We start from the raw sequence: 26,637 nt of genomic DNA, 5'->3' as shown, positions 1-26,637 counted from the left end.
GCAGGGGGGCATCCTGTGTCCCCAGTGAAGCCGCTGGCGTCCCAAGCGACACGCCTGGCGGCCTCCGTGCCGAGTGGAGGCTGGCTGTGTCTGCGGCCGCGTCCCCTTGCAGGCTGGTGCCACGTTGGCTCGGGGCTGGCTGTGGCGGGCAGGGCAGGGCAGGGGCTGTGGTGGGCACTGGACCCACGCCCAGACCTCGGTATAAATATCTTGAGCTGCCGGCGGCTGTGTTTACTCGGCCCCAGCCCGGGGGCGGTAGCAGCCCGGCAGGTCCTTGGGGGCGGGGGGTGACCAGGCCACAGCAGAGTCACTTCCTTCTGGCCAGACAGGCCACAGCCTCGCTGCCCCTTCCCGCCCCCTTTCTGGGTGGGGGCGAGGTGGTGACCCCTCATCCTGGGCTCCCAGGGGCCACCAGTGAAGCCCTGACCCGCACATTCCCGTTGGGCTTCCCAGGATCTGGGAGAGAGACCAACAGTGGGGACGAGGGGGGTGAGCCAGGAGACAGCAGAGGGGTAGGAAAAAATGAGGGTGAAGCCAAGGGGAGCAGCTGGGGCGGGGAGCTGCGACAGAAAGGTATGGGGAAGCAGAGACAGAGGGAGGGAAAAACAAGGAGAGAAAGGTGGAGGGCAAAGCGGCGGAAAGAGAAGGGGTTGAGAGAGGGGAGATGAAAAGTGGCAGGGAGATGCTGACAGAGCTGCAGAGACAGCCCCCCAGAGAGAAGACGGAGCAAGGGGAGGAGCAGAGGAAGGAGGGGACAGTGAGGAGAGGGGCTGGGACAGGTTTGGCTCTGGCGGGACACACAGAGGTGTCAGATGTGTGTGTGTGAGGGGAGCTGGCTGCCAGCAGAGCCCGAACGGGAGGACAGACCAGAGACACGGGGGTGGGGGCCGGATGCCCTCAGAGGGGCTGTCCCCTCCCTGACTCAGCCTTTCCGCCCACCCCAACCCCAGGAGCGGGAGCAGAGGGGTAGGCGCCTCTCTGGGCACCTCCGTGTCTCAGCGGCTCTGACGGGGGTGTGTCTCCGGGCTCCACCTCTGTCTCTCGGGTACAGACGCTCCTGCTCCGCCATCTGACTAACCCTAATTCTGACTCAAAATGCTGTCTCTCATCACTTAAAAAATTATGTAACAAATTTATGTATGGCACAGTATATCACAAATTTAATGATCAAATGAAAAACGCACAGGTCATCCAGGGCTGATATTTGTGGTATGAAAGACCCCTCACAACTCGAGGGCATGAACACAAGCACCTGAGACAAACATCCCCTCCTCTTCATCTTTGCAAGCTGTGGGTCTGGCTGACAGAAGGGCCTTGCGCCTCCTCCGAGATGCAATGTCAGTGCTGAGAGTATGTACTGCACAGGATCTCTGTGATGGTTCAGTGATTCAGGTACTGACTAAACACTAGAAGATTCCACGCGTCTGTGGAGAGGAAGGGCAGTGCCTAGCATAGCAGGAGGGCCCCAAAGGTGTTATCCACTGTTAACGGCCTCAGCAGCTGACTCTCCTTCAGTCAGTACCCCTGAGAAATGGGTGTGTCCGTCCATGCCACATGGCCCTGAGAGTGGACAGGCAGGCCAGGCACGGTGGTCTTGGCCTTGAATATGTGACATCTCCTTTCTGGGCCACCCATGGCCCACACATGAAATGGGACGGAGCCCCTGCTTCCTGGGGCTGTCTGGAGGTTCAGTGCAGCATCAGGCACCTGGCTAGGGCCTGGCACAGGACCGAACTGCTCAGGAACTGGAAGCTTTCTTATTCAATAATCTATCTGAACCATACCGAGCACCCCCCCAACTCCAGCCTCCATCCAGCTTTCAATTTCTGTGTCTGGCTCTAATTCCAGTTGACCCAGAGGGCAGAGCCAAGCCCTGGGGGTTAAGTGCTGTGGCCCCAGGAGTCCTTGGGATCTCCCTTCACCCTGGGCCGCATGCTGGAGGCAGTTTTGAGAGGGCTTTCAGGCCAGGCCATGGCCTGGCTCACAGGAGGGGTCCCCACACCCCTCTTCTCCAACGCATGGCCTGTGTCCTCCCCCCGTTAGCAGCCAGCCTCTTCTGTGTATGTCTGCTGGGGGAGCATGAGCTGAGTGCGGGGCCATGGGAAGGCAGGACGCCTGGGTTCCCACAGGCCGGCTGCTGAGTCACCAGGCGGCCATCTGGCTCCCATTAGCCCAGGGCGGCAGGGGGCTCCGCGGGGCCGGCTCTGTGGCTGGCTGGGGGCAGGGAGGCCGGGGCCGACTGTGTGTGTATGTGGGATGACTCAGGACCCATGATAACAGCCTGTGCGTATTCGGGGAGTGTAAACAGGAGAGGGAGAGGGAAGTGGAGGAAGTGAAGGAAGGAAGGAAGGGAAAATTGTGGCTGGGAGAGGGATGCTGGGAGGGGAGAGTCCCCCCTACCCAACCTGGCAGGCCCGTGGTCCCACGTTGCTCCTGCCCACCATTCCCAAACCTGAGCCCTGAGGGAGAGGTGAGGGCAGGAGGCCACTCCCAGGGTCTCCCCGCTGTCCACAGCGAGGCTGGGTTATTCAGCAGCCAGGATGGGGGATGCTGACGGCCTGGGGAGGGGGCAGGGATCCTGAAACCCAGAGATAAAGGCAGAGAGGGACAGAACCAGCACAAAGGCTAAAAGAGATGGGAATGTGTGGCCATGGATCCCGAGAGCTGAATCGACAGGAGACAGTAGGTAACAGGCAAGGAGGTGCACCTGTGAGCCTGAGACCCCATTGCAGAGTGCAGGAGAGTCAGGGCAGGGTTGGCGGGGGCAGAGTGGTGGAGCACTGCTCTGAGGTCAACCTGGCCAGTTCCAGCCACAGAGGGCCCCCTGGCCTAGGTCCAGGGGAGGATGTTCATCTCAGGCCGTTGTGGGGACAGGAGCCAAGGCACAGAAGGAGGGGAAGAAAGAGAAAGGCAGAAAGGAGAAATAGGGAGGTGGGGAGAGAGAGACAGAGACAGCAGGAGCTAGAAAGGCAGAGAGAAAGGGGGTGGGAGGATGCCCAGGCAAAGTTGGGGTGAGGGCATGGAGACCACCGCCAGGCTTGATGGTACTGGGCAACCGCCCTGCTTCTGCTTAGAGAAAGTCCCTGAGCTGGCCTGTCATCAGCGGCCTCGTGCGGGCGGGAGGTGGCCGCAGCCATCAGTCCCCGTCCAGCTCTGGGCTGGGCGCGTCCTCGGGCTCCTCCTCGTCGAAGTACCTCTCCTCCTCGTCCCGGGCCACGATGTCCAGGTTGTCGAAGTCGGGGTTGTCATCCACGGTGCTGCAGGGGGAGGGGCTGTCAGGGATAGGCTCTGCCTGCACTCGGGCCTTCCCGATTCTCACCCGATTCTCACCCGGTGGAGGAGCTGGGGCCCGGGGTGCCCCCCGAAATGAAAGGCCATGTGCTGGCAGCTCTAAGTTGGAGCTAACTTACAGTTGGGTTAGGCTGGGTCTCTGAGGGCTTCACACAAAAAGTAACACTTGCCAAAGAAAGATCTTACAAGACAACTTCTGGTTTCTCTTAAAAAGCTGGAAGATGTGGTGACACATGGGCCCACATTCCCCAGAGGCAGTGCTGCCCAACCAGGAAGATTCTGCCCCCCACCCCCACCTCAGGGAACATTCGTTGTAACTGGGGACATTTTGGTTGTTACAACTTGGAGAGGGGCTGCTGCTGGTGTTCAGGAGGTAGAGGCCAGGCAGGCTGTTCAATGCCCATTGCACGAAGGACAGTCTGCACAAAGGATTATCTGGACCAAAAGGTCCACAGTGCTGACAGGGAGAAACCTTGTCCTCAGGCGGCCAGGGGTCCAGCTGTGAGGAGGACCCTCCCAGGCCTGCTCACACTCTCCAGTGCAGGAAGCCTTATCCGGTCCAGCCCCCTCCCCTCTGATGAGACGCTTGCCTCCCTCCTCACCCCTCACCCACCCTGCTGGGAATGCTCTTCCCCCAGGTTTTCGCATTGCCTACTCATCCCCTGCTGCAGGTCTCTGCTCAAATGTCACCTGCTCAGCCTCTCCTGGCCACCTCATCACCCACCCCGCTGCTTTTTCTCCCTGGCTCCCTCACTAGATCGTTTTTTTGCCTTCCTCACTGGAGTGGGATGCCCTTGGACAGAGAACCCTTCCACTGGTTTTGTTTGCTGCTTGATCCCCAGAGTCTGGACACGGCTGCGCTGAGAACCTAGTGGTGAATGCAGGCCAGCAGCTCCCCCACCCCCCGAGATGGGACAGGCTTCGGCCCACACCACTCCCCATGCTGGGTCTGACTTCCTCATGGGGACCTGGCTTTATGATGGCAGTGGTGTCCTTACCGAGTGCCCAGGTACTCTACTCACTGCTTTGTGTGGAACCCTGAGAGTGATAAATGTCGAAGTGGATCAGCCAGAATTGCCTCTGGAGCTGGGGATCCCAGACTGGACCAGAGATGCTCTGGTACCAGGGGCTGGCGTGGCCAAGGCAATGAGGACTGCCAATCTACTGATGAGACCCGAGGGGCTGCTTGTTCACGTGTTGTGGGGGGTGGGCCCTCTGCTGCCACACCTGATGTTTCGGACCACAAGGCGAGGCTGCCACAGTTGAGAAAAGCATCTATCTTTTCACTCTGATACTTCACTCGCCTGTGTCCTTTTCCTTGATGCAAAATCTCTTTTCACCCAGGTGGCCTGGGAATCTTATCCCTGGGGTTGTACTGGAGAAATGAACAAGCAGCACGGCACGGGCGCCCGGCACAGGCCCCTCCACACCAGGCATCACCCTGCCAGTGATGACTTCCTGCAGCATGAGGAGGTCTGCAGTCCTGGGGACACTTCGTATCAGGCCGCCATACCATCTACCTGGACAGGAATGTTTCGGTGGTCTATCAACGTGGAGCTGAATGTCAGCCCTGCTCAAATCCCTCTTTCGGGGGAAGGGACAGACGCTCAGAGATGGACAAAGCTACTCCAGGGTCACCCACTGACCTCTGATCACCCCTGAGCTGGGTGAACCCAGGGCCCCTGCCCTGTGGGGTGCCAGGCTGGGGGACCAGGGGCGAGGGCAGGGGAGCACCTGTAGTCAAAGTCCCCATCCTTGCCATCCAGGAAGCGCTGGTGCATGCGGCTGGTGAACTCTTCCCGCAGGATCAGCCTCTCCTCCGAGTCAGGGACCCAGGCCTCCGAGTCTTTGCCAGGTCTCTGGTCTGTAGGGGAGACGCCCAGGGTGGGGGTGTGTGAGGGGTGCACAGAGAGCTGCGTCCCTCATGCTGGGTGGCCCTGGGAACAGGGCAGTGACTGCGATGGCCCCGTCCCTACCTTCCCAGGGCATACATCAAACCCATGACAACTCGGTGTTTCGGAGGCCGCAGAACAGGGTGGACCTGACACCTGAAGGAGGGCGGTCAAGGGAGGGCCCTCCAGGCGGAGGGAACAGCATGAGCAAAGGCCTGGAGGTGAGGGATGTCCTTCAAGGAGGGGGACAGGGATGCTGGAGAGGACGGAAGGGCTGGGGTGCTCAGGGCAGCAGGGGAGGATGTGCTGTCTGTTCCTGCAGGCGCTGCCGCCAAGGAGCCAAGGCACACAGGCTGGGGCTGGGTGTGCCGACGCTGGGGCCCCCTGGCCTCTGGCCTCACCTTCCTCATCTTCATCTTCCTCCTCGTCCTCCTCCTCCAGGCAGGCCTCCTCCTCCTCCTGCTGCTGGAGCAGCCGCTGCTGCAGCTCCCGCTCCTGGTAGGACTGTAGCAGCAGGTCAGAGAGCGGGCAGGTGGGCGTGCCAGGGGGGCCAGGCTTGGGTGGCCGGTGGGCCGGGGTGCGGGCGCTGAGCTCCTCCTGGGTCAGGTACTGCCCAATGTACTGCTCATACAGGAGTGGGGCGCGGAAGCGCATCTGCTCATCGCTGAAGTACTCGCCCCCTGCACGGAGGAGACAGGGTGGGCGGGGGTCAGGGTCGGCGGGTGAGGCAAGGGGCTGGGTAGGGGTGAGCATCTGGGCAGACCTGTGTCTACCCAGGCGTGGAACCATGCTGACCGGAAGCTGTAGACACACAAGTGTGTGACTGTCCAATTCAGGAATGCAGTAAAACATGCACAGATGTCTGAGGTCGTGACCATGAGAACTCACGAACGTGTGTGAGCACGTGAACGTGACCAGGCCTGTATCTACGTGTGGACTCACGTGTCCCAAGTTTGTCGGGTGCAGTCAGGTTGCTGGACATTCTGGACCGAGGCCCTGCTGGCCTAGGGCCCCTGTGCAGCTGTACTGGCAAGAATTTGCACCCCATGTGTGCGTGCACACATCAGCACACTCCTTGGGCCCCTGTGTCTCAGAGCTGGTGAGCAGGGCATTGTGAGCAGGATGCACAGGGGAGCCAGTGTGTAGATCATGCATGCCTGTCTGCTGAGCGTCCTTCTGGCTGTTGCCTGGACACGCCTGCACTGCTGGACACGTTAAGAATACATCTGCATGGAGTGGGCGTGCGTGTGCACTGGATCAGGTCTCGCAGGGTACCTGCCCAGGCATGGGCATCCCTGTTGGTCTTCCAAACCCCACACCTCACCCCTCAGGTGGGCCGGGTTTCCCTGCCCCTCAGTCTCAGGGCCTTTGCACCTCCCCTGGCTGTCTGCCCCTGTAGAGGCGGCTCTGTCCCTTAGATAACGGTTCAGCCTGCTCAGCTCCGCCCTCAAGAGCCCTGTCTTGGGCTCTGTCTTGTCCCCCCTCTTACCCCTATGTCTCTGTTTCCGGTGTTTCCCACCACAGTCAGTTTCTCTCTCTCCTTATCTCTCACCAGCACACACTCTCTCTCTGGGTCTCGGTTTCTCCCTCCCCTCCTCTGCCCCTGTCTGCCCCAGTCTCTCTCTCTCTCTCCCGCTTCTTCAGTTTCTACCGTCTCACCCCACTTGCTTCATTCACTCACTCTCCCTCAGCTCTTCATCCCTGCTCCTCATCTGTCACTGTGTCCCTCCCCAGTTCCCCTTCTCTATTGCCTGTGCCTTCTCTCTGACTAGAATCTTAACTCACCCTCTCCTTCATTTGCTCTCATCTTTTAACATCTTTTAGTTCTGGTGTCTTCGGTCACAAAGCTGCTTGTAATTACATCATGGTCAAAAAGGTACCAATGTTACACAAACATTTTTAAAAAATTTAAAAATTAAAGAAAAGAGAAAAAGGTACTGATATTTTCTTTCCTGTTTTGTTTAAAAGATTTTTTGAGGTGGACCATTTTTAAAGTCTTAATTCAATCTTGTGACAATACTGCTTCTGTTTTGTATTTCGGGTTATCGGTCCTGAGGCATGTGGGATCTTAGCTGCCTGACCAGGGGATGAACCCGTACCCCCTGGACTGGAAGGCGAAGTCTTAACCACTGGACACCAGGGAAGTCCCACTGATGTTTTTCTCCATGCTTTTCACATGTGTGTGTGTTTCAAGAGGCCTTTCCTGAACATATTCCTCTAGGTTTCTGGCAATGCCTCTTTGTACAGTACGAGGTAGGGACCTAGTTTTCGTGAGGGATGACCGGTTATCACAGTGCTGGACACTGTGTCCTTGACCCACTGGTCTGAAATGGCACTTCTGTCATCTGCAAGATTCCAGCCCTTCTCACTGCCTGTGCCATTCTCTCCCCGAGTCCCTGCTTGTCTCTCCCTATCGCGCCCTGTCACCTCACATTTCTGTCTCCGTCTCGCCAGGATCTCCGTCTGTTTCTGCTCTCGCACCCTTGTTTCTACTTCCTCTGCCGCAGTCCCCTCCCCCTCAGCCCGTGTGCCCCCACACCTTGGATGAGCTCACGCAGGGCAGCGTAGCGGCGGTTACGCAGGCGGGTGCGCAGCGTGCGGGGTCGGGTTGTGCCTTGCCGGGCCACCTCGGCACAGTAGAAGTCTGCGCGGTGGTCACCGCGCAAGTGTCCAAAGCAGGCCAGATGCTCCTCCCGGAGGCCCGTGCGGAAGCGCTCCAGGAACACCAACGGCTTCTCGTGGTACAGCTGGCCCAGGATGGCCACCTTTTCCGGCTCCGTCAGGTCGGGCTCACCCTGCTGCTGGCTGCACACGGGCAGGCGGCTGGCAGCCACCGCGTGCAGCATGGCACTCACCGCCGGGTCCTCCACCTCAGGGGGGTCAGCATCTAAGGCCCTTGGCGTTCCCTCTGCTGCTTCCGCCTTGTCCTGGGGTCTGGGCAGGACCGGCGTCCAGCTCAGCTCCCCCCAGTGCCCAGGACTGGGCTCTGTGTGGCCTGTGGGGAGAGGGGAGATCAGTCACTCCAGGGATGGGAGAGGGGATAGAGAGTGGGTGGCAGGGAATGAGTGCTCACTCACTCACTTGTTTCACATTTAGCGAGCACCTGCTATATTCTTGGCACTGTTCTAGACCTAGAGAGACCACCCGAAGCAAGAGATTGACAGTTCAGTGGGGAAAGCAGACAAATGGAAACATAATTAGTAAAAATAAGAGGGTTAGGTGGTTCCAAGAGCTGTGCAGGAAAATTAAGAGGGAAGGAGGAGGGTATGGGGATCAGGCTGCAGTTTTAAGTGGACAGTCAGTGAAGGTCTTGCCAAAAAAGTGACATTTCAGTAGAAACCTGAGGTCATCAGGGACTGAGCCATGAGATTTCTGTGGGAAGTGGCAGAGGAAAGAGCCAGTGCAAAGGCCCCGAGAGAGAAGTTTGCCTGGTGTGTTTCCTTAGTCCTTGACCACTTCATTCACTGATTCACTCAATTTTGCCTTTTCCCTTGTTCATGAAATCATCAATACATTCACTAACTCGTTCACTCATTCATTCATCCTTCTCTCCTAGTCACACACATCCATCTAACCACTTTTCAGCAATTGTAAATCTATGCTGGGCCCCGAGCTGGGCAATGCTGAGGATCCACTGAGGGATCCAAATCAGCTCCCAGGGAGCACCTGATCTGATGGGAGAAGACAGACAAGGTCAAAGCCAGTACAGGCACTGGAAACAGAAAAGCTGAGGGCTGGGCAAGCCTTGGTGAGAGCTGTTTCTCAAAAGTGGCGGGAACTGGAGCAAGGCTACTGCAAGCAGGAAATAAGTGAAGAGGGGAAGTAGAGACAACTCCTTTAGGTAGCTTGACTTGGATGGGGAAGAGAAAGAGGGTGGTGATTATTAGGTGCAATGGGCTTCAGGGAGTGTTTTAATCACTGAGGCAAGAGAAGACTGGGCTGGACCATGTAAGGGGCTGTGGAAGAGAGGACAGATTAAAAAGATGCTTGAGAGGCTGACTAGGACAAGTCATGGGATTGAAGGGCTGGAAGGTGAGGAAGGCATTCAGTTAAGGTCCAGGCCTCTGGCCAGTAAACTGGTCAAACTGTCCCTGACACAAGGCATGGATGAGGAGCACGTTCGGGGGAAGATGTTGAGACCAATTTGGGACATGGATGGTATGACAGGCTCAGGAGACACCCAAGGGAAGGCATTTATGAGACTGCTGGTACCGGGGGCTGGAGACTTCTCAGGAGAGAAGTGTTGCTCTGGGGACAGTTACAGAAGTCATCAGAGACAAGGAAAGCAGTGGAGCTGAAGGAAATAAGTCACGGGGAGGGTACAGGAGATTGTGTGAGGGATGAAAAGAGAGGAGGGACTAAGAAAGAGCCCTGACTGGATGGGAAGGAGGCTGTGAGAGGCTAAAAATGGCCCCCCAATATAGCCACATCTTAATTCCTGGAACCCATGAATGTTAACCTTACATGGCCAAAAAAACCCCACAAAACTCAGAAAGTCTTTGCAGATGTGATTAAGGTATGGACCTTGAAACAGGGGGATTCTCTTGGATTATCCTGGTGGGCCCTAAATGCCATTACAAGTGTCCTGTCAAAGGGGGATTTGATGTACCCAGAGGAGAAGGCAAGGTGAAGACAGCAGCAGAGATGGGAGTGATGTGGGAACAAACCAAGGAATGCAAGGAGCCACCAGAAGCTAGGAGAGGTGAGGAATGTGTTCTCCCTTAGAGCCTCCTCGGCCCTGCTGACACTTTGATGTCAACTCAGTGATACTGATTTCAGACTCCTGGCCTCCAGAACCGTGAGAGAAGAAATTTCTGTTGTTTTAAGCCACCCAGTTTGTGGTCATTTGCTACAGCAGCCATGGGAAACTAACGCTGGCTGAGCAGGAGGAGCCTGAGAGATAGGAAGGAAATCAGAAAGAATGGTGTCACAGAAACCAAAGAAAAACATTCAGTAAAGACAGAGGGGTCAATGGCATCAAATTCTGCAAGTAGTTTAAAAAAGAAAAAAAACCTGAACTTGGCCATGTGGTTTAACTACAGAGTAGGGCTTCCTTGGTGGTACAATGGTTGAGAATCCACCTTGCAATGCAAGGGACACTGGTTTGATCCCTGGTCCGGGAAGATCCCACATGCCTTGGAGCAAATAAACCGGTAGGTCAGGACTACTGAGCCTGTGCTCTGCAACAAGAGAAGCCACCACAGTGAGAAGCCCACGCATCGCAACAAAGAGTAGCCCCTGGCTCTCTACAACTAGAGAAAGCCTGCATGCAGCAACAAAGAGCCACCCCAGCCATAAATAATACATACATAAATCTTTCTTAAAAAGTAAAAACAAAAACAAACTACACTGGGAGGTCACTGGGGACCCTAATTAGTGCAGTTTCTGAAGGTAAAAGCCAGACAGCAGTGGGTGGGAAGAGGAGGCAAATGTAAATGACTCTTTGGAGAAGATTAAATGGTATCTGGAAGGCAGCATGCAATCAAGGGATAGCTTTTTAGGTTAAAACTTTTTTATTATTATTATGGAATATTTCAAACATGCACAGAAGTAGTACAATGACACCCCCCCTCCCCCCAATATACCCATTATCCAGCTTCAACAATGGCCAATTCTTGGCCTGTGATGTTTCAACCAACCTCCTAACCGCACCTCACCCCACATACCCTGAAGCACCAGGACAGAATTTGGATGAGCAAAACAAAAGCATTTTAGGTACTGATGGGAGAGGCATCAGGAGAAATAAAGAGACTGAAAAACAAAAGAGAGCACAGAAATGGATTAACGACCCTGAGTAAGCACATGGGACTGTGGACTTTCGGGGAAAGGGAATTAGAGTGAAATGCGGGGAGGCATTAGCAAATAAGAGTTTGCGTGGGAGGGGAGGAGTCAAGGGAAGGAGATAACATGAGAAAGCAAGGTTGGCTGAAATAATGGGAGAGTTAGCCCGGGACAGGAACAGGTTTGCTAGTCTGAGTCAGCCTGGTAAGGAAACGGGTTATCCCGGGCCACGGAAAGAGCTGTTAGAGATTAATTTCGGGGGAGGCGATGGGATAAAAGAGGTCAGCCTGAAGCGGCCAGGTAAGGCCGAACACAGGTGCCCTCTTTTATAGAGTCCCTTCTTCACCTTCAAGGGGAAACATTTCACAGTGACACCGCAGCCCCACCCTCCTGCCGCCTCCGCGCTGCCAGGACCTCACCTTCACCAGGTTCCCTCGCCGCGGTCGCTACGGCCTCCATCCCGATTGTCTACGACTTTTTACCCGCCGTGGCGAGCTCCTAACACCAATTCCGGACGCAGGTCCTTACGGGCAACTTCCGGCTGAGTACGTTCCTGGGACCGGGTGCTCCACGGCATTAGGAACCAAAGTTCCGGGACGAAGGCGGCCCTTTCTATGCGCATGCGTGCTGCTGTCCGGCCCCGCCCACTCGAGCCGGGCAGGAAAAGGGAGTCAGGGCCGGATAGGCTCTTCCGGGCCACCCCCGCCAACCTGAACCGCTTCGAAATTGTGGGGTATCAGGAGGGAAGCACTGTTCAACCTGTGCGCTACTGACCCCAGAGCCCAGCATGCTTAATTTGGGAATGGATGAATCACCACCCTTCATAACCTCTGAGTGCTTGGGCTCTGGTTTAGACCTATCCTCTTCACTACCTCAAACAATATTTGCTAAGTCTTGTAGCATGCCTGTCATCACACCCAGTCCCTGGTTAGCATGACTGGTGGTGAGATCAGAGACTGAACGTCCCACTCTGTTTCCAGGACCTGAAGAATCTGCAAGTGTGGAGAGAAAACCTTGGTTTTGATTTGCCCTAGGTGATAGGTAAGGGCTGGCATTAAGTGCTACCAGTAACCAAATGGGCAGGGCTGATGGACCCACAGGTTCAGCCAAGGGAGCTGTCCGTCCCAGACTGGAGGGCCCAGGGAAGGTTTCTTTCTGGGAGTAAAGGATAGCCTGAGACCTGAAAGATGAGCAGGAATTAAGGTAAGAGGGAGGAAGAGAAGGGTCTTATGTAGGAAGGGGGCAAGGCAAAGCCCTGGAAGGGAAGGCGGGTATCCATGGTTCTGTTTGCTTCAAGGACTTCAGTATGGTCAAGGAGTGAAGTGAAAAGAAAAGTCGCTCAGTCATGTCCAACTCTTTGCGACCCCATGGACTGAGGAGCCTACATGGAATTTTCCAGGCAAGAGTGCTGGAGTGGGTTGCTATTTCCTTCTCCAGGGAATCTTCCCAACCCAGGGATTGAACCTGGGTCTCCCGCATTGCAGGCAGACGCTTTACCATCTGAGCCACCAGGAGTAGGAAAGTTCTAACTTGGCCCTGACCAGACTGCAAGGATCAGAGAATCTCATGAATCTATGCAAAGTTCCAAATACACATGCATTTCCAAGGCAGAATTTCATGGCATTTAGAGCCTAAAAGGGATTTGTGACTCTCCCTGAACACCCTAGTGATCTGAAGTTTGAAAGGGGAGTGGCAAAAGATAAAGCTAGTGAGGTCACCAGGCCCAAGCACGTGCGCCACATAAGCTGAATTAAGTAGCTTGAGCTCCTTTATCCTGTGGAGAGCTAAAAGAGGGTGAGGGCATCAGGGTAAGGGACTGGAGGACAGCGAGATCTGTGAGGAGGCTGATGCAGTAACCCTGATATTATGACTGAAAGTGAGAGGGTAACAGGCAGGAAGGCCAGGGGTCTCCAAATAGAGGAAATAGCCTGCAAGTGTTAGACATTTTTATCTCTCTTAAGCGGCAGGAGGAAACAAACTAGCAATATTTTTTCCTTCTCTATACAAATTTAAAGGGAGGTTTCTCTTAAAATACTGTGTTGCCATAATGACACCGGTTTCGCCTGAAGTTAGCTCTTCTCGAGCCTAGAGATAACCAATGCCTTTTTCTTATGGAAATATTTGTCTTAAGCTATGCTAATGTACTATGCCTTTACCCCAAACTCTGTCTCCAAGTCGGTTCCGCCTCTTGGCCCAGAACCTACTTGACAAACCAGTATGGATATTGTTCCCCTAATCTATGAAAATGAAACTATTTGTATGGTGGTCTGCCCTTCTTCAAGATTCAAGTTAATCATTTTATGGCCCAGGATAAACCATTTGGTGCCAAGATTATCCCAAAATGCATCTTATGGGTAAGGGGCCTGGTGCCATTCTGAATTTTAAGACATTCCTTTCTTTCGTTAACAGACTGCTAGTGACTATATAACATCCAGCTAAAGACTAGCAGGGGGGTACTCTTTCTGCCCCCTTCTGATGCCTATATCAGAAGCTTTCTCTATCTCCTTTATACTTCAATAAAACTTTATTACACAAAAGCTCTGAGCGATCAAGCCTCGTCTCTGGCCCCGGATTGAATTCTTCTCCTCCGGGGGCCAAGAATCCTGGTGTATTCACGTGATTCAACAACCTTTCAAAAGCAGGAGGAACTTCCTATTTGCACTCCTGGGATAAGGGATCTGGAGCAAAGTGGCTGAGTTGCTGCTTGGAATAGATGGGAACTGACCACACTTAGATGTTGCCAAGGCCAGCAGAGGGCACTATTGCCCAACACATGGACCTGCAGCAGGGGGACTTACCAGCCTAGAGGGCTTGCGGCCCTCTCAGCAGGGACGCCACTCTAGGATCACTTGTAGCCCAGTTAGGCATCAACCTTGGCTCCATCTCATGTCAGATGCCTCACATTTGCCTCAAAGGTAGTCAACCTTCCTCCTCCCTTTTTTGTAGCCCATGTCCCCTTCAGAAGGCTCTGAGATAGTTCTGTGATAGAGGAGGTGGGGCTGAACTGGCTCCTCCTGTGTCCCAGCCTTGTCCCTCACAAGGGGCCAGAAGCACAGCATGCCCAGAGGGAATGAAGAAATGACTCAAGTTGCCAGGGAAGGAGGACAGGCTGTGGGGATGCAATCTTTTATCCCAGGTCATTCCCACTTAAAAAAAATGTTCCCCTTCTTCAGGAAGCCCTCACCACACCCTGCACCCATCCCACGCTCTCACAGCTGATCTTGATGCTGTCACCATTCCACGAGAGGTCTGTGTCACTTCTGGACTAGGAGCCCCTTGAGGGCAGGGTCCAAGACCACCTTGGTCATGCTGTGTCCTTAACACTGTCCAGAGTGGGTGGATAAGAACAAAGCAAAAACTGACACTTACTAGCTGGATACATTAGTTCCTGGAACCCCACTAGCCTGGATCCAGGAGCAGTCAGGAACCATCTTAAGTCTAGCACCCAGACCAGACCTAATGTAGATGGGCAGTCACACCCAGGGGTGACCCCAACAGTCCAGCCCTAGTTTCCAAACACCGGCCCTACCTTGCTCTCTGCTGAGGGACCTGTTACATCCTATTCACAAATTCTGGGAGAGAATGGGGGCTGTGGGTGGACTGAAAGGGGCAGAAACCAGAGAACCACTTTAAAAGTGAACTAGTGGATTTTAAACTGAGGGCCCCAGGTTTAAGGGGGCACACCCAGCACCAAAAATGGGGAAAGGCACACAAATCCCACCAGTCCATCCTAAAGGAGATCAGTCCTGGGTGTTCACTGGAAGGACTGATGTTGAAGCTGAAACTCCCAATACTTTGGCCACCTGATGCGAAGAGCTGACTCATTTGAAAAGACCCTGATGCTGGGAAAGATTGAGGGCCGGAGAAGGGGACAACACAGGATGAGATGGTTGGATGGCATCACCCACACAGTAGATGTGGGTTTGGGTGGACTCTGGGAGTTGGTGATGGACAGGGAGGCCTGGCGTGCTGCGGCTCATGGGGTCGCAGAGAGTCAGATACGACTGAGCGACTGAACTGAACATAAATCCCACAGTAAGTATTTAATGAATGAGTAAATAATGTCCCCTTGTAAAGGCCCCCACCCCAAGTAAAGGCCAACTGCAGTAACACTTCAGTGTTGAAACCCTGCTTCCTTCCTGCTAGGAGGTGCCATGTCATTTATTGAAAACAAAACAAAAACAAAAACAAAACAGGGCAAACACATTTCTTAATAAGTGCAGTTTGTTAAAAGTTCTGTTAAAACATATGGGTCAAGGGGAAGTAAAAATAATCAGAGGATCACTGTAGGAAAAACCTTTAGGTCTGGCACTGGGAGACCTCTGGAGAGGAGCAGTGGGAGAAACTTCATGTTCTGAAGGGTAGGAGTCCCCCAACTCCCTTCTTCCCTCTCACCCGCTTAATCCCACCAGAAACTACCAAGACGCCCGGAATAAAAGGTTTCAAGTTCAATAGTCACACTCTCTCCAAATACAAAAAGCAGGTACAATTCAACTCAACACAGAAGCTTGTGTGCAAAGTTACGGGAAACTGAGACATTGTATAAAAAGTTAGGTTAAAGATGATTCTGTGGTTTTGTTTTGTGTGTGTTTTGAGGGTGTGGTTCTTCCTCTGTCACCTGAACTCAGCAAAGAAATGGTTATCCTGATGAAATATCAACAGCCGACCCACAGTAAAAACGGACAAGTTCTAAAAATTAAAAAAAAAAAAAGCATAATTACCAAAAAAATATGTCACTGCTTCCTCCCTCTGCATTTTGCTTTTTAAAACTTGTGTTTTTTTAAGTTTTTGATTTTTTTTTTTTTTTAAATCCTGAAAAGTAGACAGTAAAACAGCTCCTGGAAGAATTTACAACCAACTGCATGAGAGTCTGGGAAGCTGAGGGGCTAGAGCAGGGCTGGGAGGAGAGGACAGGAAGGGGCCCTCCCCTCAGCCCTGTAGCCTCACTGTACGACCAAGGCAAGGGATGGGGGTCTTTAGTCAAAAAGGAGGAAGGGAGGAAGGGAGGAAGAGGAGGGTAGGGGGGCGAACAGAAAATAAAAGGTCATTGTTGCCTGTTTGAATCCAGAGGAAATGCCTGGCCCTGTGTGGGGGAAGAGCCCCTCAGAGGGGAGGCAGCCCTGGGAGGACCCATCCCCCAGCACCACGGGACCCGGAAGGGATGGATGAGGAGGGCTGAGGTGGGCGCTGGTGGAGGAAGCCGGCAGGGGCCTCCAGGACACATGGCTACTGTGTGCTTGTGCCCCCCTGTGTGTTCCCGGAGTAGCTCCCGTAGTCATAGTTCCCGTAGTATGGCGGCCACTGGCCCTGGTTCTGATAGTACTGGTTCCACTGCTGGGCGTACTGGGGAGAGAGAAACCAAGAACACGACATGTTCACCCAGACCCACATCTGGCTCCTCCCCGATCACCCCCCACCATGGTACAGTGACGTTAGTCAACAATAGGTCTCTTGACAGAGAAACCAAGGTACCTTGGGAGGACAAGTGAATGACCTGATGTAGCATGGGTGGGCAGTTAGAGACTGAAGCCCAGGTCTCCTGGCTTGCCAACCTACTGCCCTTTCAAGTATAGCTAGATGTGTCTTTGTTACACCACAATCAAAATACTCAAAAATAGGTACGGTGGCCTAGCACCAACCAATCAGAATGGACACTGGCCATGGTGCTGAAGCAGGGTTTGCGGCCCCTTTGCTTGCTGCGCTGGGGAGAGGAACTAGAATGGCAGTTCCTACGCTTAGCAGCCAGTGTGGCAGTGGTCACCAAATGGAATGGCTATACTAGATGGACACCAAAAGACTGCCCATCTTTTTAGGGATAAGCAGGGACATGAGTCTGGAAATACACATCCATGTGGGGCCCCATTCTACCTTCCCTGCTTCTGGGACTTACCTGTTGATACTGGTTATAGCTGGGCTGAGGGTAGGTCTGTGCCGCTGGGGGCGGTGGTGGGGTGTAAGGGGCTGGATTGTAGCCGCCATAGCTCCCATAGTTGTAGGCAGGTGGTGGCGGAGGTGGAGGTGGCGGGGCTGTGTAGCCCTGGCTGTACCCTCCCTGGTTGTAGGGAGGTGGCTGGCTGTAACTCGGCTGGAAAGTGGAAGGGAAAAGAAAACCAGGTCTCTGTGAAACAGCCAGCTCAGCTGGGATGGAGGAAGGGCCTTTGTAAGCAGTGGGCCCACAAAGGCATGTCCCCGGGGGAGGCTGTTCGAGGGCTAAGAAGGGGGTGGGTCAGCTCTGTGACCTGGCAGGACAGGGAAGGATGCAGAGCTCTATCCTGGACTCTAATCCCAGGCCTGAGACTCTCGGGAGCAAGGCACACAGCATCTCTTGAAAACCTAGGCGTTTCCCCACCCCCTGCCCATGTAAAATGAGAATTACAACACGACTACCCCTTTGGACTGCCTTGTGTATTCAGTAAGCTTATGTGCACACTCCATTGAACACAATAAATGGTGGTATTTGTTACAGGAAGACCAGCTAAGGAAAACAGCAGTGGCAATTCCTAAGTGCTCCCCATGTCCAGGTATCCTTAACTCATCTGACCCCCGATCAACTCTCTGAAGTAGGGTCCATTGGCTTTGTTTTATAGAGAAAGAAGGGGAGGCCAGGGAGGTGAAATCAACAGGGCCCAAGTCACACGGGCAAAAAGTCGTGACTTGCCTCCAGGTCCGCCTATTTCCAGAGCCTCACCTGCAAAGCTGTAACGTTATCTTTCCCTCACAGCAAACCTTGGAAGTGAGTTCTACTAACAACTCTAGGTCTTTATGAGGAAAACAAGGTTCTGAGAGGTAAAGCTGTTTGTCCAAGGTCACAAAACCAGAAGGTTGTGAGGGTGGGGCTTGAATTTGCATCTGCCCAACTCCTGTTCTAGGAAATATTCTGGTTAGACTGGGACTAGACCATACACCTGTATCCCCTGGCCGCTGCCTCCAGGCGTGGCGAGTGGAAGGTGCACAGTAAATGGGGACTGCTGGTTACAGGGCCCGTGCACACCAGAGCCGAGAACTGGCTCTCTGAGAACTTGAACTGAGCTGGAGCTGCTTAGCAGTGAAGCTCTCAGGGCAGAGGTCAAGTCCTCACCAACCTCAGGGTCTGTCTCCACATCCTAAAGACAAAGGGTCACCCCTTCTAGCCTGGGCAAGAGGTAACGACAATGCAGTGCTCTCTTGGGAATTCAGTGAGGCCAATGACAATACAGCCAAGAGAAATGCACTTGCTCGTGACAACACAGTCGGCCCCAAGGGTGACAGAACAGGCAGGTTCCCAATTTACTCTGAGTCTGGAAGGATCTGGGAATATCTAGGGTCTGTTCCAGCTGAAAGCACTGGCAACAAAGGAAGAAAGGGCAGGGCTGGAGCTAAGAGTGAAGACCCATGGCCCCACCTCCTCTCACCTGTATACACACACACGCACGTGCATGCGTTCATCCTCTCACCTGTACCACACACACGCTCCTCCTCTCACCTGTGGAGGGCTGTAGCTGCTGACAGGAGGGGTGCTGGTATTGGCGCTTGAACCAGGGATGTTGCTGTTCTTGTTGTAGCCGCTGGCCCCTGGGGGGTTCCTAGCAGGGCTGTAGGTGGGTGGCGGTGGAGGCTGCTGTGGTGGCGGCTGTGGTGGCGGTGGCTGCTGTGGCGGAGGCTGTTGCTGGGGGGCCCGGTTGTAGCTGCCTCGGTTGTTGGAGTTGTTGTTGTCCCGGTTGTTGTTACCCCAGCGGTTCTGGTTGTAGCCACCACCTCCACTGCGGTTGAAACCTGCATTGAAGAAGCAAGTAAGAGGCCCCACTGTTTTGACTGGTTGAGACCCTCAGGCGTCGGGCTGTCTTGGGGACTGCTGTGGCTCCAGCATGACCATGCACAGAGCAGGTCCAGTGAACAAGTCAAGCACCCGCTCTGGCCTTCCCCAGAGCCCTGGGAGCACCCAGTCATCAAGGCCTGCTGACAAGTTTGTCCTGCCCATTGGACTGTGGGCCCGGAACCAGGGCCATCTTGGTTTCTACTGTGTCTCCAACATCCAAGTGCTTGGCCAAATGAGCCAGCCTCTCCCCGAGTCTTTGGCCCGGAACCCTTTCCCCAGCCCCCTCCTGGTGGCTTCAGAACCTTAGCTTAGGCATTAGCACTTCTGGGGGCCTTTCCTGAGCCCTGCTCCTTTGCAGGCTGAATCACTGGAGCTCACTGTACCCCTGGGGTTTCCCATTCAGCCCAGCATCCTTCTGGACTGTCACCAAAGGGTGACAGTGTCTGGGTCATGGCTCTGTCCCCTAAACCATCCAACACAAGACTGAAACACAACAGGGCATACTTATTAAAATCATGACCATACACTTCAGACATAGCATAACTTAGTGACTAAGAACTTGGGTTTTCGATCCATCACTTGATACCAACCATGGATTCACCTGGGTGAATTGAGCAAATTAATCTCTCCAAGCCTGTTTCTCCATTTGTTTTAGAAGCAAAAACAGTCCTAATATTTGCCTTGTGCCAGGTCCTGAGGTGGGACCCAGGATTGGCCCTTCTTCTCAAAAAGCTCATAGTCAGATGAGGGGTGGGAAAGACTCACAAAAATAATAGCAATGTGACACACAAATGGGCAAGGCCTTCAGGCGTAATGTTGGTGGGGGGTGGGGTGGGGAGGGAAGAGATGACAATGGGAGTTTCTCTGAGGCCCCAGACTTTATCTCAGTTCTCTACCAGGGCTCAGCCAACAGCTGGTGCCAAGGAAATGTCATCTGCTGACTGAGGAAGCAGTCAACCCTGACCCCGGAACCACAGGCAGGAGAGTTCAGTGTGAGATGTCTCACCTCCTCGGTAGTTGCCTCCTCCACCGCTGCCTCCTCCTCGATTTTGGAAGCCTCCTCGGTTGCCCCCTGGGGGACCTCGGTTGTCATAGCGCTGGAAACCACCGCCACCCCCGCGGCCCCGGAAGCCACCCCCGCCTCGGTTGTCAAAGCGCTTTTCAGGCGGCGGTCCAGCCCTGCGGCCCTCCTCGTTGTACTGCCTCACCAGCTTGTCTGCTTCCTCTCGCTGCAGCTCAATGAACAGCACCTCGTCCAGGAAGTCCCCAACATCGGGCAACGTGAAGTTGGCTAGGAGGAAGGGAGGGTGCCAGAGGGAGAGGAAAGGCGGTCAGCACCTTCCAAGGGTTAGTCTCCTTCACCCCAGGACACTGGTCTGCCAGAAGGGAGGAGGAATAGGGGACCGCAGTGTGAGCAACAGAGGAGAGAGAGTCCCAAGCTCTGCCTCCCTGACAACAATCAGGGGCTAACAATGACCCTCTTCTCCTTTTTCTGAAAAGGTGACTAAACTCCACCAAACCACTGTTTGATACCCCAGGAACAAGCCAGTCAAGGAGAATCACCATCCTTGTTTATTATGGAGAAGCCTCACTGAGGCTTGCTCAGCCAGCCCACCCAGTGGGTGCCAGAGGCAGAAGACCATGCAGGTCTCCAGCATCTGTTCGCACACCCCCTCTCCCACATCCTGCCTCAGCCCCACCTAATCTGAAAAGCCTGCCCCCACAGGGATATGGGCGGCTCTTTCAGTCACAGCTGTACTACACAGGCAAGGGACAAAGCAGAAGCAAAGAAAGAACGAATTCAAAAAAAGAATACTCAAGGAGCTGGGGCGGGAAAAACGGGATAAGACACTTTTCCCTTTAAGGGCCTTGCTGCGATGTCCCCCTGGGAACCGCTTCTCTCCTACCTTTCATTTCTAAGACCGCGTGATCTGGGACATCCTTCCCTTCTTCGTCAGTTCGCTTTATTGTTCGGTCTTTCAGGTCCTCATCAGTGGGACAAATTACAATAGCTTTGCGCTGGAAGCCTTCAAATGGTCTCATTTTTCGTCTCTGGGCTGACCCATAAACATTTGTCTAGGGGTAGGTATCAGAAAAGGCAAAAGGTGGCACATTACAAGTTGGTTTTTCCTCTGCAGGGTGTTATGTGGCCAGGGAGTGAGAAAAGGATACCAGTTCTCCTAAGCAGATAAACTCAGGAAACTGCTCCTTCTTCACTTCTAAGATTCTTGAATCTACCCTCAGAAAATGAAGTGACTTGGGAAAGTGGCTGCTGACAGTCAGAGGACAGGAGATTCCTAATTTCTGGGCTTTGCTTTTTAATCCTATTTGTCCTTGGTATTGTACATTACAGCTCTATTGGCCCCTATTCAAAAGTAGCATATGCTTACTGTAAAAAAATTCAGAGTACAAGGTGTAAAGTGTAGAGTAAGAAGCCTTTCATCCACCTACTGCTGCTATTCCTACTTCCCAGAGATAACCTGTATTGAATTTCTTATGTATTTTTATAAGTATCTGTGATTCTTAAAACCAATGGAATCAAAAAACACACACTCTTCGGAAGCCTTTTTTTCACTCAACATTTATCTTTTTCTGTGCTGTTGCTCTCCCTTTTTTTGGCCATGCTGTGCAGCTTGCATGATCTTAGTTCTCCAACCAGGGATTGAACCCCTGCCCTAGGAAGCAAAAGCGCCAAGTCCTAACCACTGACTGCCAGGGAATTCCCTGGTGTTCTCCTTTATTATTTGTAGAACAGATGCCATAATTAACCAGCCCCTTTGACAGCTGTGTAGATCATTTTCATCAACACTGTTTCTTTTATCCCCTTAGTCCTGCTCTGAAACACCAGCTGCACCCACAGGCTTCTAAATTAGGGTGCTTGGCAAGCCAATAGCTTGAGCTGTTCGCAAGTGCAGTTTTGCTAGTAACTTTCTCTTTGCTTCTTCTAGGTGACGGTCAGGTGCGTCCTGGGCTGGTGCTGGCAGAGAGTGATACTCTAGGACACACCTGACTGAGAGCACAACAGCTTCCATTCACTGCATACCTCCCACATGCTGGGCCCTTTGGGGCTGGGGCCCACATCTATCAGACCCCAGCGGTCCAAGGACTCAGCCTATGTACCTGAATCACTTGGACACTACTGAAAAAGACAACAACTGGAACCCCCCTATAGGGGTCTTCCTGAACCCCCGTCTCTGGAAGTGGGGCCCAGACACACATACGGGTGTCCTTTTCACATCCTGACACACAACAGAACTGGAGTGATAAGGAATACTGCATTTAAACAACTTTCAGTGGCCCTGAAAGGTAATCAGGGGAGAAGCCACAGAGGGGAACAAATCTGTCAAGAGGCCTGCATGCACAGACAAACAGACAAAGATGCAGCCTAGCGGAGTGGAAAAAGCCCGGCATCGAGTTCCAGTGTGGCTACTACTGACCACGGCCAGTCTGTGTTGTTGCTTCATCCATGAAATGCGGGAGAAAAGCCTCTCTCCTGGACTTGGTGAAGACTGACCGGAAAAAAAGACCACAAAGCAACTGACCATGTGTGAGGGATCCCTGGAGTAGGGGCTCCGTTGTGGCCTCCAGGATGGAAGCTGCCCAGACAGAGGCCAGTGGTGCAGGGCAGAGGCTTGGCACACCCCAGATCTAAGGTGACCTGGTCAAGTCACACCACAGGGCCCTGAGTGAGTGACTTCCTCTCAGAGCCTCAGTCCATCTACTAAGTCTCAAATCCTGAAAGGGGGAAATAAGAGGAAAATCATATGATCACTACTAAGACTGAAGGAGCTCAGGAAAGTAAAGCCCTTGCGTAATCCAGGGTCTGGCTCACAGCCGACACTCAACAATGGAGGTCATGGTTGGTGTGATGGCTGATGGTTAGTGGCCATCACTGGGTGGGCTACACTGGCTCTTCTCACAACCCGGACCAGGCGAAAGTCAAGCTACGGTGATTTCCCATCAGAAGGACAGGAACGGTGAGTCAGGGTAGAAATCTAGGCTCTGGGGAAGAGGCTCGAGGTTGAAATCACAGCTGTGCCCTCTATTTGTGAGGATGTAGACAAGCCACCTAATTAGTCTGAGTCTCAAATTTCTGCATCTGAAAGATGGAGATCCTATCACCCTCCCCCTGGCTCTGGTGGGAATTTGCAGATGTGGAAATGTTTGGCAGGGAAAGCAGTCTGAAATTGGGGCCAGCAGGACTGATGCTGTCCTGGGAGAGGCTTCCCAATAGGGAGCATCAAGGAAAGTTAAGTTTGAGGAGAAGATGAAACACGAGAGAGTCTATTCTAAAAACACGAGGAACAGAAGCTGGGATGTGGGTTAGCCAGAGGCCAGGGACCGCAGTGCACACCTGTTGGGAGATCTGGTCGGTGGGTGTAGCTGTTCTCTAAACCAACCCGACCCTGTGGCTCTGACACACACAGCATTTAGAGGGTCTTCCTTGTTCCCCAGGGAAAATGTCTCAACCTTCATTGGGGTGGAAGTGAAGGCATACACATGCAGTCATCTGTGCCCTGAGCCGCATAAATGGTGTAAAAAGCACACTGGTTACAAAGGAAAAGTCAAGTCCTTCTCCTCGCTGCTCTTCCTAGGCTCCATTCCTAAAAGCGAATCAGGTGGCGTCTGGTCATAGGAAGATAGAATTTGACTTCCAGCTAAATAATGAAGCTTCCTCCTGGCACACAACCCAGATGGGCAGGTGCCAGGGGTGAGTGTGGCCCCAGACATTCTGTGGACAACTGATGGACAGTGGACAACTGATTCCACTGTTTGCTTGCCCATAATAAATGATCAGTGATCCTATTCTGATTCCTCTGAACCTCAAGGACGTGGATAAATGCCTCTTGGAGGTTTTCTATGAAGCAGACCCGCCCTGTCCATGTCCTGATGAGGAGACAAAGAGAAGAGAAGCATTGCTGTCCATAGGGGCCAGTCCCCACAGCTTGTTGATGGGAGGTACTGGGAAGAGCAGACGGGACTCCTCAACAACTGGCCTCTGTCCTGGAAAGTGGCTAGACAGCGAGGGATGGCTCCTCAGACACTTCAGAGCTGAGGTGCTGAGAACCCTTGTGGTGACAGTTTGAAGACTGTATCTCCCTCCCCTCACTCCTTGGCTTGGGGAAAGGAAGAAGAGCATCTAAGCCACACCAGCAAAAATGCAAATACTTGGCTTTCCTAGAGGGAAGGGAGTTAGCTGTTGGTGGCTGTTGCCACAGCAAACACAGTGAGGTCAGAGCCCCCGGGCTGGCCCAGCACTGCTGTGGTCACTGGGGGCTGCTGGTGGCTGTTGCTAGGAGACCAACACAACAGCTAGGTCAGCTTTTCCAGCTGTGTGGGCTCCTGCTGCCTCATTCCTGCTTCTCTCAGTCCCACCCTGCTTGAAGATGCTGACTTGAAGGAGGTCTGGGGCTGTCTGTGTTCCCTGCCTCCTGGCTACTCCCCTTCCTCTGTGATGTGGGCCAAAGGACAGGGGTTGGGTTTCTCCGAGCAGCTGCCTGGGTAGTTGTGGTGTGTGGCAGTCTGGGGCAGGAAGGAGGGGACACAGCAGGCTGCTTACAGCCTGAAATCTCTAAGAGACACTGTCTCCTGTCAACTGTCCCCCTTCCATAACTCAACAAGGTCAGGCTGGCAGCAGGAGAAACATGTGGGAATCCCACAGAAGCAAGCTTAAAGCTGTTGACCGGAGTTCACTCTGGGCCCGGCGTGAGGTAAACCCAGTAGAATGAACCACATGTGCAGACACAGAACTGGCGAGAGTGTCAACAATGGAATGGGCTGAGGTTCTGGGGTTGGAGAGGATAGAAGAAACACCCTCTTCTCCAATGCCTGTCCACAAGAGGTAGTTTACTCTGGGTCCCCACAGTAGCCCTGGATCTCTGTTTCAGGAAAAGGCATGGCACCTGCCCATGGGGATGCCCAGCAGGAGTACAACCACCTCGAGCTGAGGCAAGGTTAATGATGCTGTCATACCGTAGACTCTGGTCATTTGCCTGGCCTGGCTCTGGGCTGCTGGATTCCTAAGAGAACTCCTAGCCTCAGACCTCAACTCTGGGAGTGGCCTGGGCCCTCACTTATGGCCCTGAGGGGCCTTCTGAGAAGCCTCCAGGAGGGCAGGTCTGCTGCCTCACTGAGGCCAGCTCCTGCTCTGCATCTGGTAGGCCAGGGACAGGCCAGGCGGTCTCCCATTCCAGAGGATTCCCACTGGCAACAGAGGACCTAAAAGAGCCACTTGAAGCAATGTGGCCTACTGCTGCTTTTTCTCCTCAGCTGTTCCACAGCTCTGACACCCACAGGATCTGAAGAGGACACTCAGGTCACCACGGAACCGAGGCAAAAGACACCCCCACCTCGAAACCTGGCCTTTCCTGGCTTCTGCAGGCACACTCCCCTCTCAAGAAGGGGCATTTCTGGGGTCAGACTAGGTAACAGGAAACCCAGAAAAGCCAAACGTGGGGAGGTCAGACCACTCAGGGAAAACCAGAGAAGGAAAAAGACAGTGCTGGGCTGAGATCCAGGGGCTGCACGGACTCTTCCTGCAGTCCCAATTCTGGCTCTGGGAACCCCATCTAACTGAGGAGTCAGCTGCACATCGACCTACCCTTCACTGCTCAGGCTGGTGGGGGAGGAAATGGCAGGGTCTGGCCTGGGGCCCGCTCTGAATCTTCTACACACACATCTACCCACACAGGCTTTTCTGGTACACCCTTTTTGATGTTTAAGCCAAAACAGGTCAAACCACTGGCTTCAGACCTCTTTCCAGGCCTCAGTAACCTCTGGTTTGGGGCCCCAAGTCAATCCTCCAATCTGTGGTTAGCCAGAGAACCCTCCTCCCCACCCCGCCCCACCTTCAGAGTTTGCGTTCTGTTGCTTTGCTGTTGGCCTGGAGCACTTGGCCTGACATGTTCCTTCACCAGGCCAGCAGCCCTGGAGACCACAATGGCACCTGGAAAAGCCCTGGACCCTGTCCTGAGAGAGTCGACACAAGCTGAGAGGGCCAACAGTGAGTCTTTACAGTGCTCAGCAGTTCTGTGCCTGGCTGAGGGGCTGGGGGCCTGACCTTTAGAGAAAGCCCGTTTTGCAATGTTGGACGGAGATGTTAAGACAATTTACCCTAGGATTATAAATTCTCCACCAGGCCCTATATGTGAAATGGGTTTCACAGCTGATTTAACTAGCAAACTGAGAAAAAGGGAGGCAGGGAATACTTGTGGTATCCAAAAAAATAATTCTCAAGGTATGGACTACAATTCCAAAATGCCCTGACAAGAAATGAGGCAAGGTGAGGCCAGGGTTAATTTAAACAAAGTCTTCAAAGGGGAAGAAGACTGGCTGTACACATTATTGATGAGGCTGAACTGGGGCAGCAACGCTGAGTGGCTCTTGGACTACCCTGTGCCCAACCACCCCTCCCCCATAAATGCAGTCTAAACATCAGCCCAATTAGTTGTTTTATCAAAATTTAGTATTATAGGATCATATCTGTCTTCACAAATGTCAGTCTTTAGGGCTTAATCCCAGGGTTGTAGCATCGGTCACTAGACAAAAGTACACCTTTCCAGGGAACTCCTTGGTGGTCTAATGGTTGAGACTCCACATTTCCACTGTGTGTGTGTGTGGGGGGGGGGTGTGTGTGGGGGGGGGTGTGTGGGGTGTATGTGTGTGTGTGTGGGGTGTGTGTGTATGTGTTCCCCTGCTTGGGGAACTAAGACACCCCCGCCTCCTGCTGCACAGTGTGGCCAAAAAAGAACTAAAGAAAATAAAAAACACCCACCTTACAAAAAAATTAAAAGTACGCCTTTTCCATGTCCACCTCCCAGAAAAGCAGAGCCCGGTGTAAATCCTGTACCCCTCCACAACAGAAGAGTGGCAGCAGCC

The 26,637-nt window shown here is 53.4% G+C and overlaps 2 protein-coding genes across 5 annotated transcripts in view; both read right to left on the bottom strand.

The window, feature by feature from the left end:
• Window positions 1–1,132: 1,132 nt before the first annotated feature.
• Window positions 1,133–15,030, bottom strand: CCDC97 (coiled-coil domain containing 97). Of its 2 annotated transcripts, none has more exons than XM_019979920.2 (5): window positions 11,384–15,030; window positions 7,723–8,178; window positions 5,585–5,863; window positions 5,026–5,155; window positions 1,133–3,257 (listed from the first exon to the last, which is right to left on the bottom strand). In XM_019979920.2, exons 1-5 carry the CDS (start codon window positions 11,421–11,423, stop codon window positions 3,137–3,139), a joined length of 1,026 nt encoding a protein of 341 aa, XP_019835479.2. In that variant the 5' UTR covers window positions 11,424–15,030; the 3' UTR covers window positions 1,133–3,136. The 2 variants fall into 2 exon arrangements, with proteins under 2 accessions (XP_019835479.2, XP_070627176.1); XM_070771075.1 differs by lacking the exon at window positions 1,133–3,257 and adding an exon at window positions 3,470–4,811.
• Window positions 15,031–15,397: 367 nt separating this feature from the next.
• Window positions 15,398–26,637, bottom strand: part of HNRNPUL1 (heterogeneous nuclear ribonucleoprotein U like 1) — a 34,834-nt gene continuing 23,594 nt past the window's right edge. For all 3 annotated transcript variants that reach the window (XM_019978959.2, XM_019978957.2, XM_019978958.2), the window contains exons 11-15: window positions 20,667–20,835; window positions 19,766–20,050; window positions 18,427–18,716; window positions 16,855–17,049; window positions 15,398–16,307 (exon numbers count right to left, since the gene is read on the bottom strand). In XM_019978959.2, the coding sequence (XP_019834518.2) occupies window positions 16,191–16,307; window positions 16,855–17,049; window positions 18,427–18,716; window positions 19,766–20,050; window positions 20,667–20,835 (1,056 nt within the window). In that variant the 3' untranslated portion in view covers window positions 15,398–16,190. The remainder of the gene's footprint in view (window positions 16,308–16,854; window positions 17,050–18,426; window positions 18,717–19,765; window positions 20,051–20,666; window positions 20,836–26,637) is intronic.

This window comes from Bos indicus, chromosome 18 (genome assembly GCF_029378745.1).
Source record: "Bos indicus isolate NIAB-ARS_2022 breed Sahiwal x Tharparkar chromosome 18, NIAB-ARS_B.indTharparkar_mat_pri_1.0, whole genome shotgun sequence".
NCBI lineage: Eukaryota > Metazoa > Chordata > Mammalia > Artiodactyla > Bovidae > Bos > Bos indicus.
Note: the sequence above shows the minus strand (reverse complement) of the source record. Positions and strands in the feature narration are given on the sequence as shown.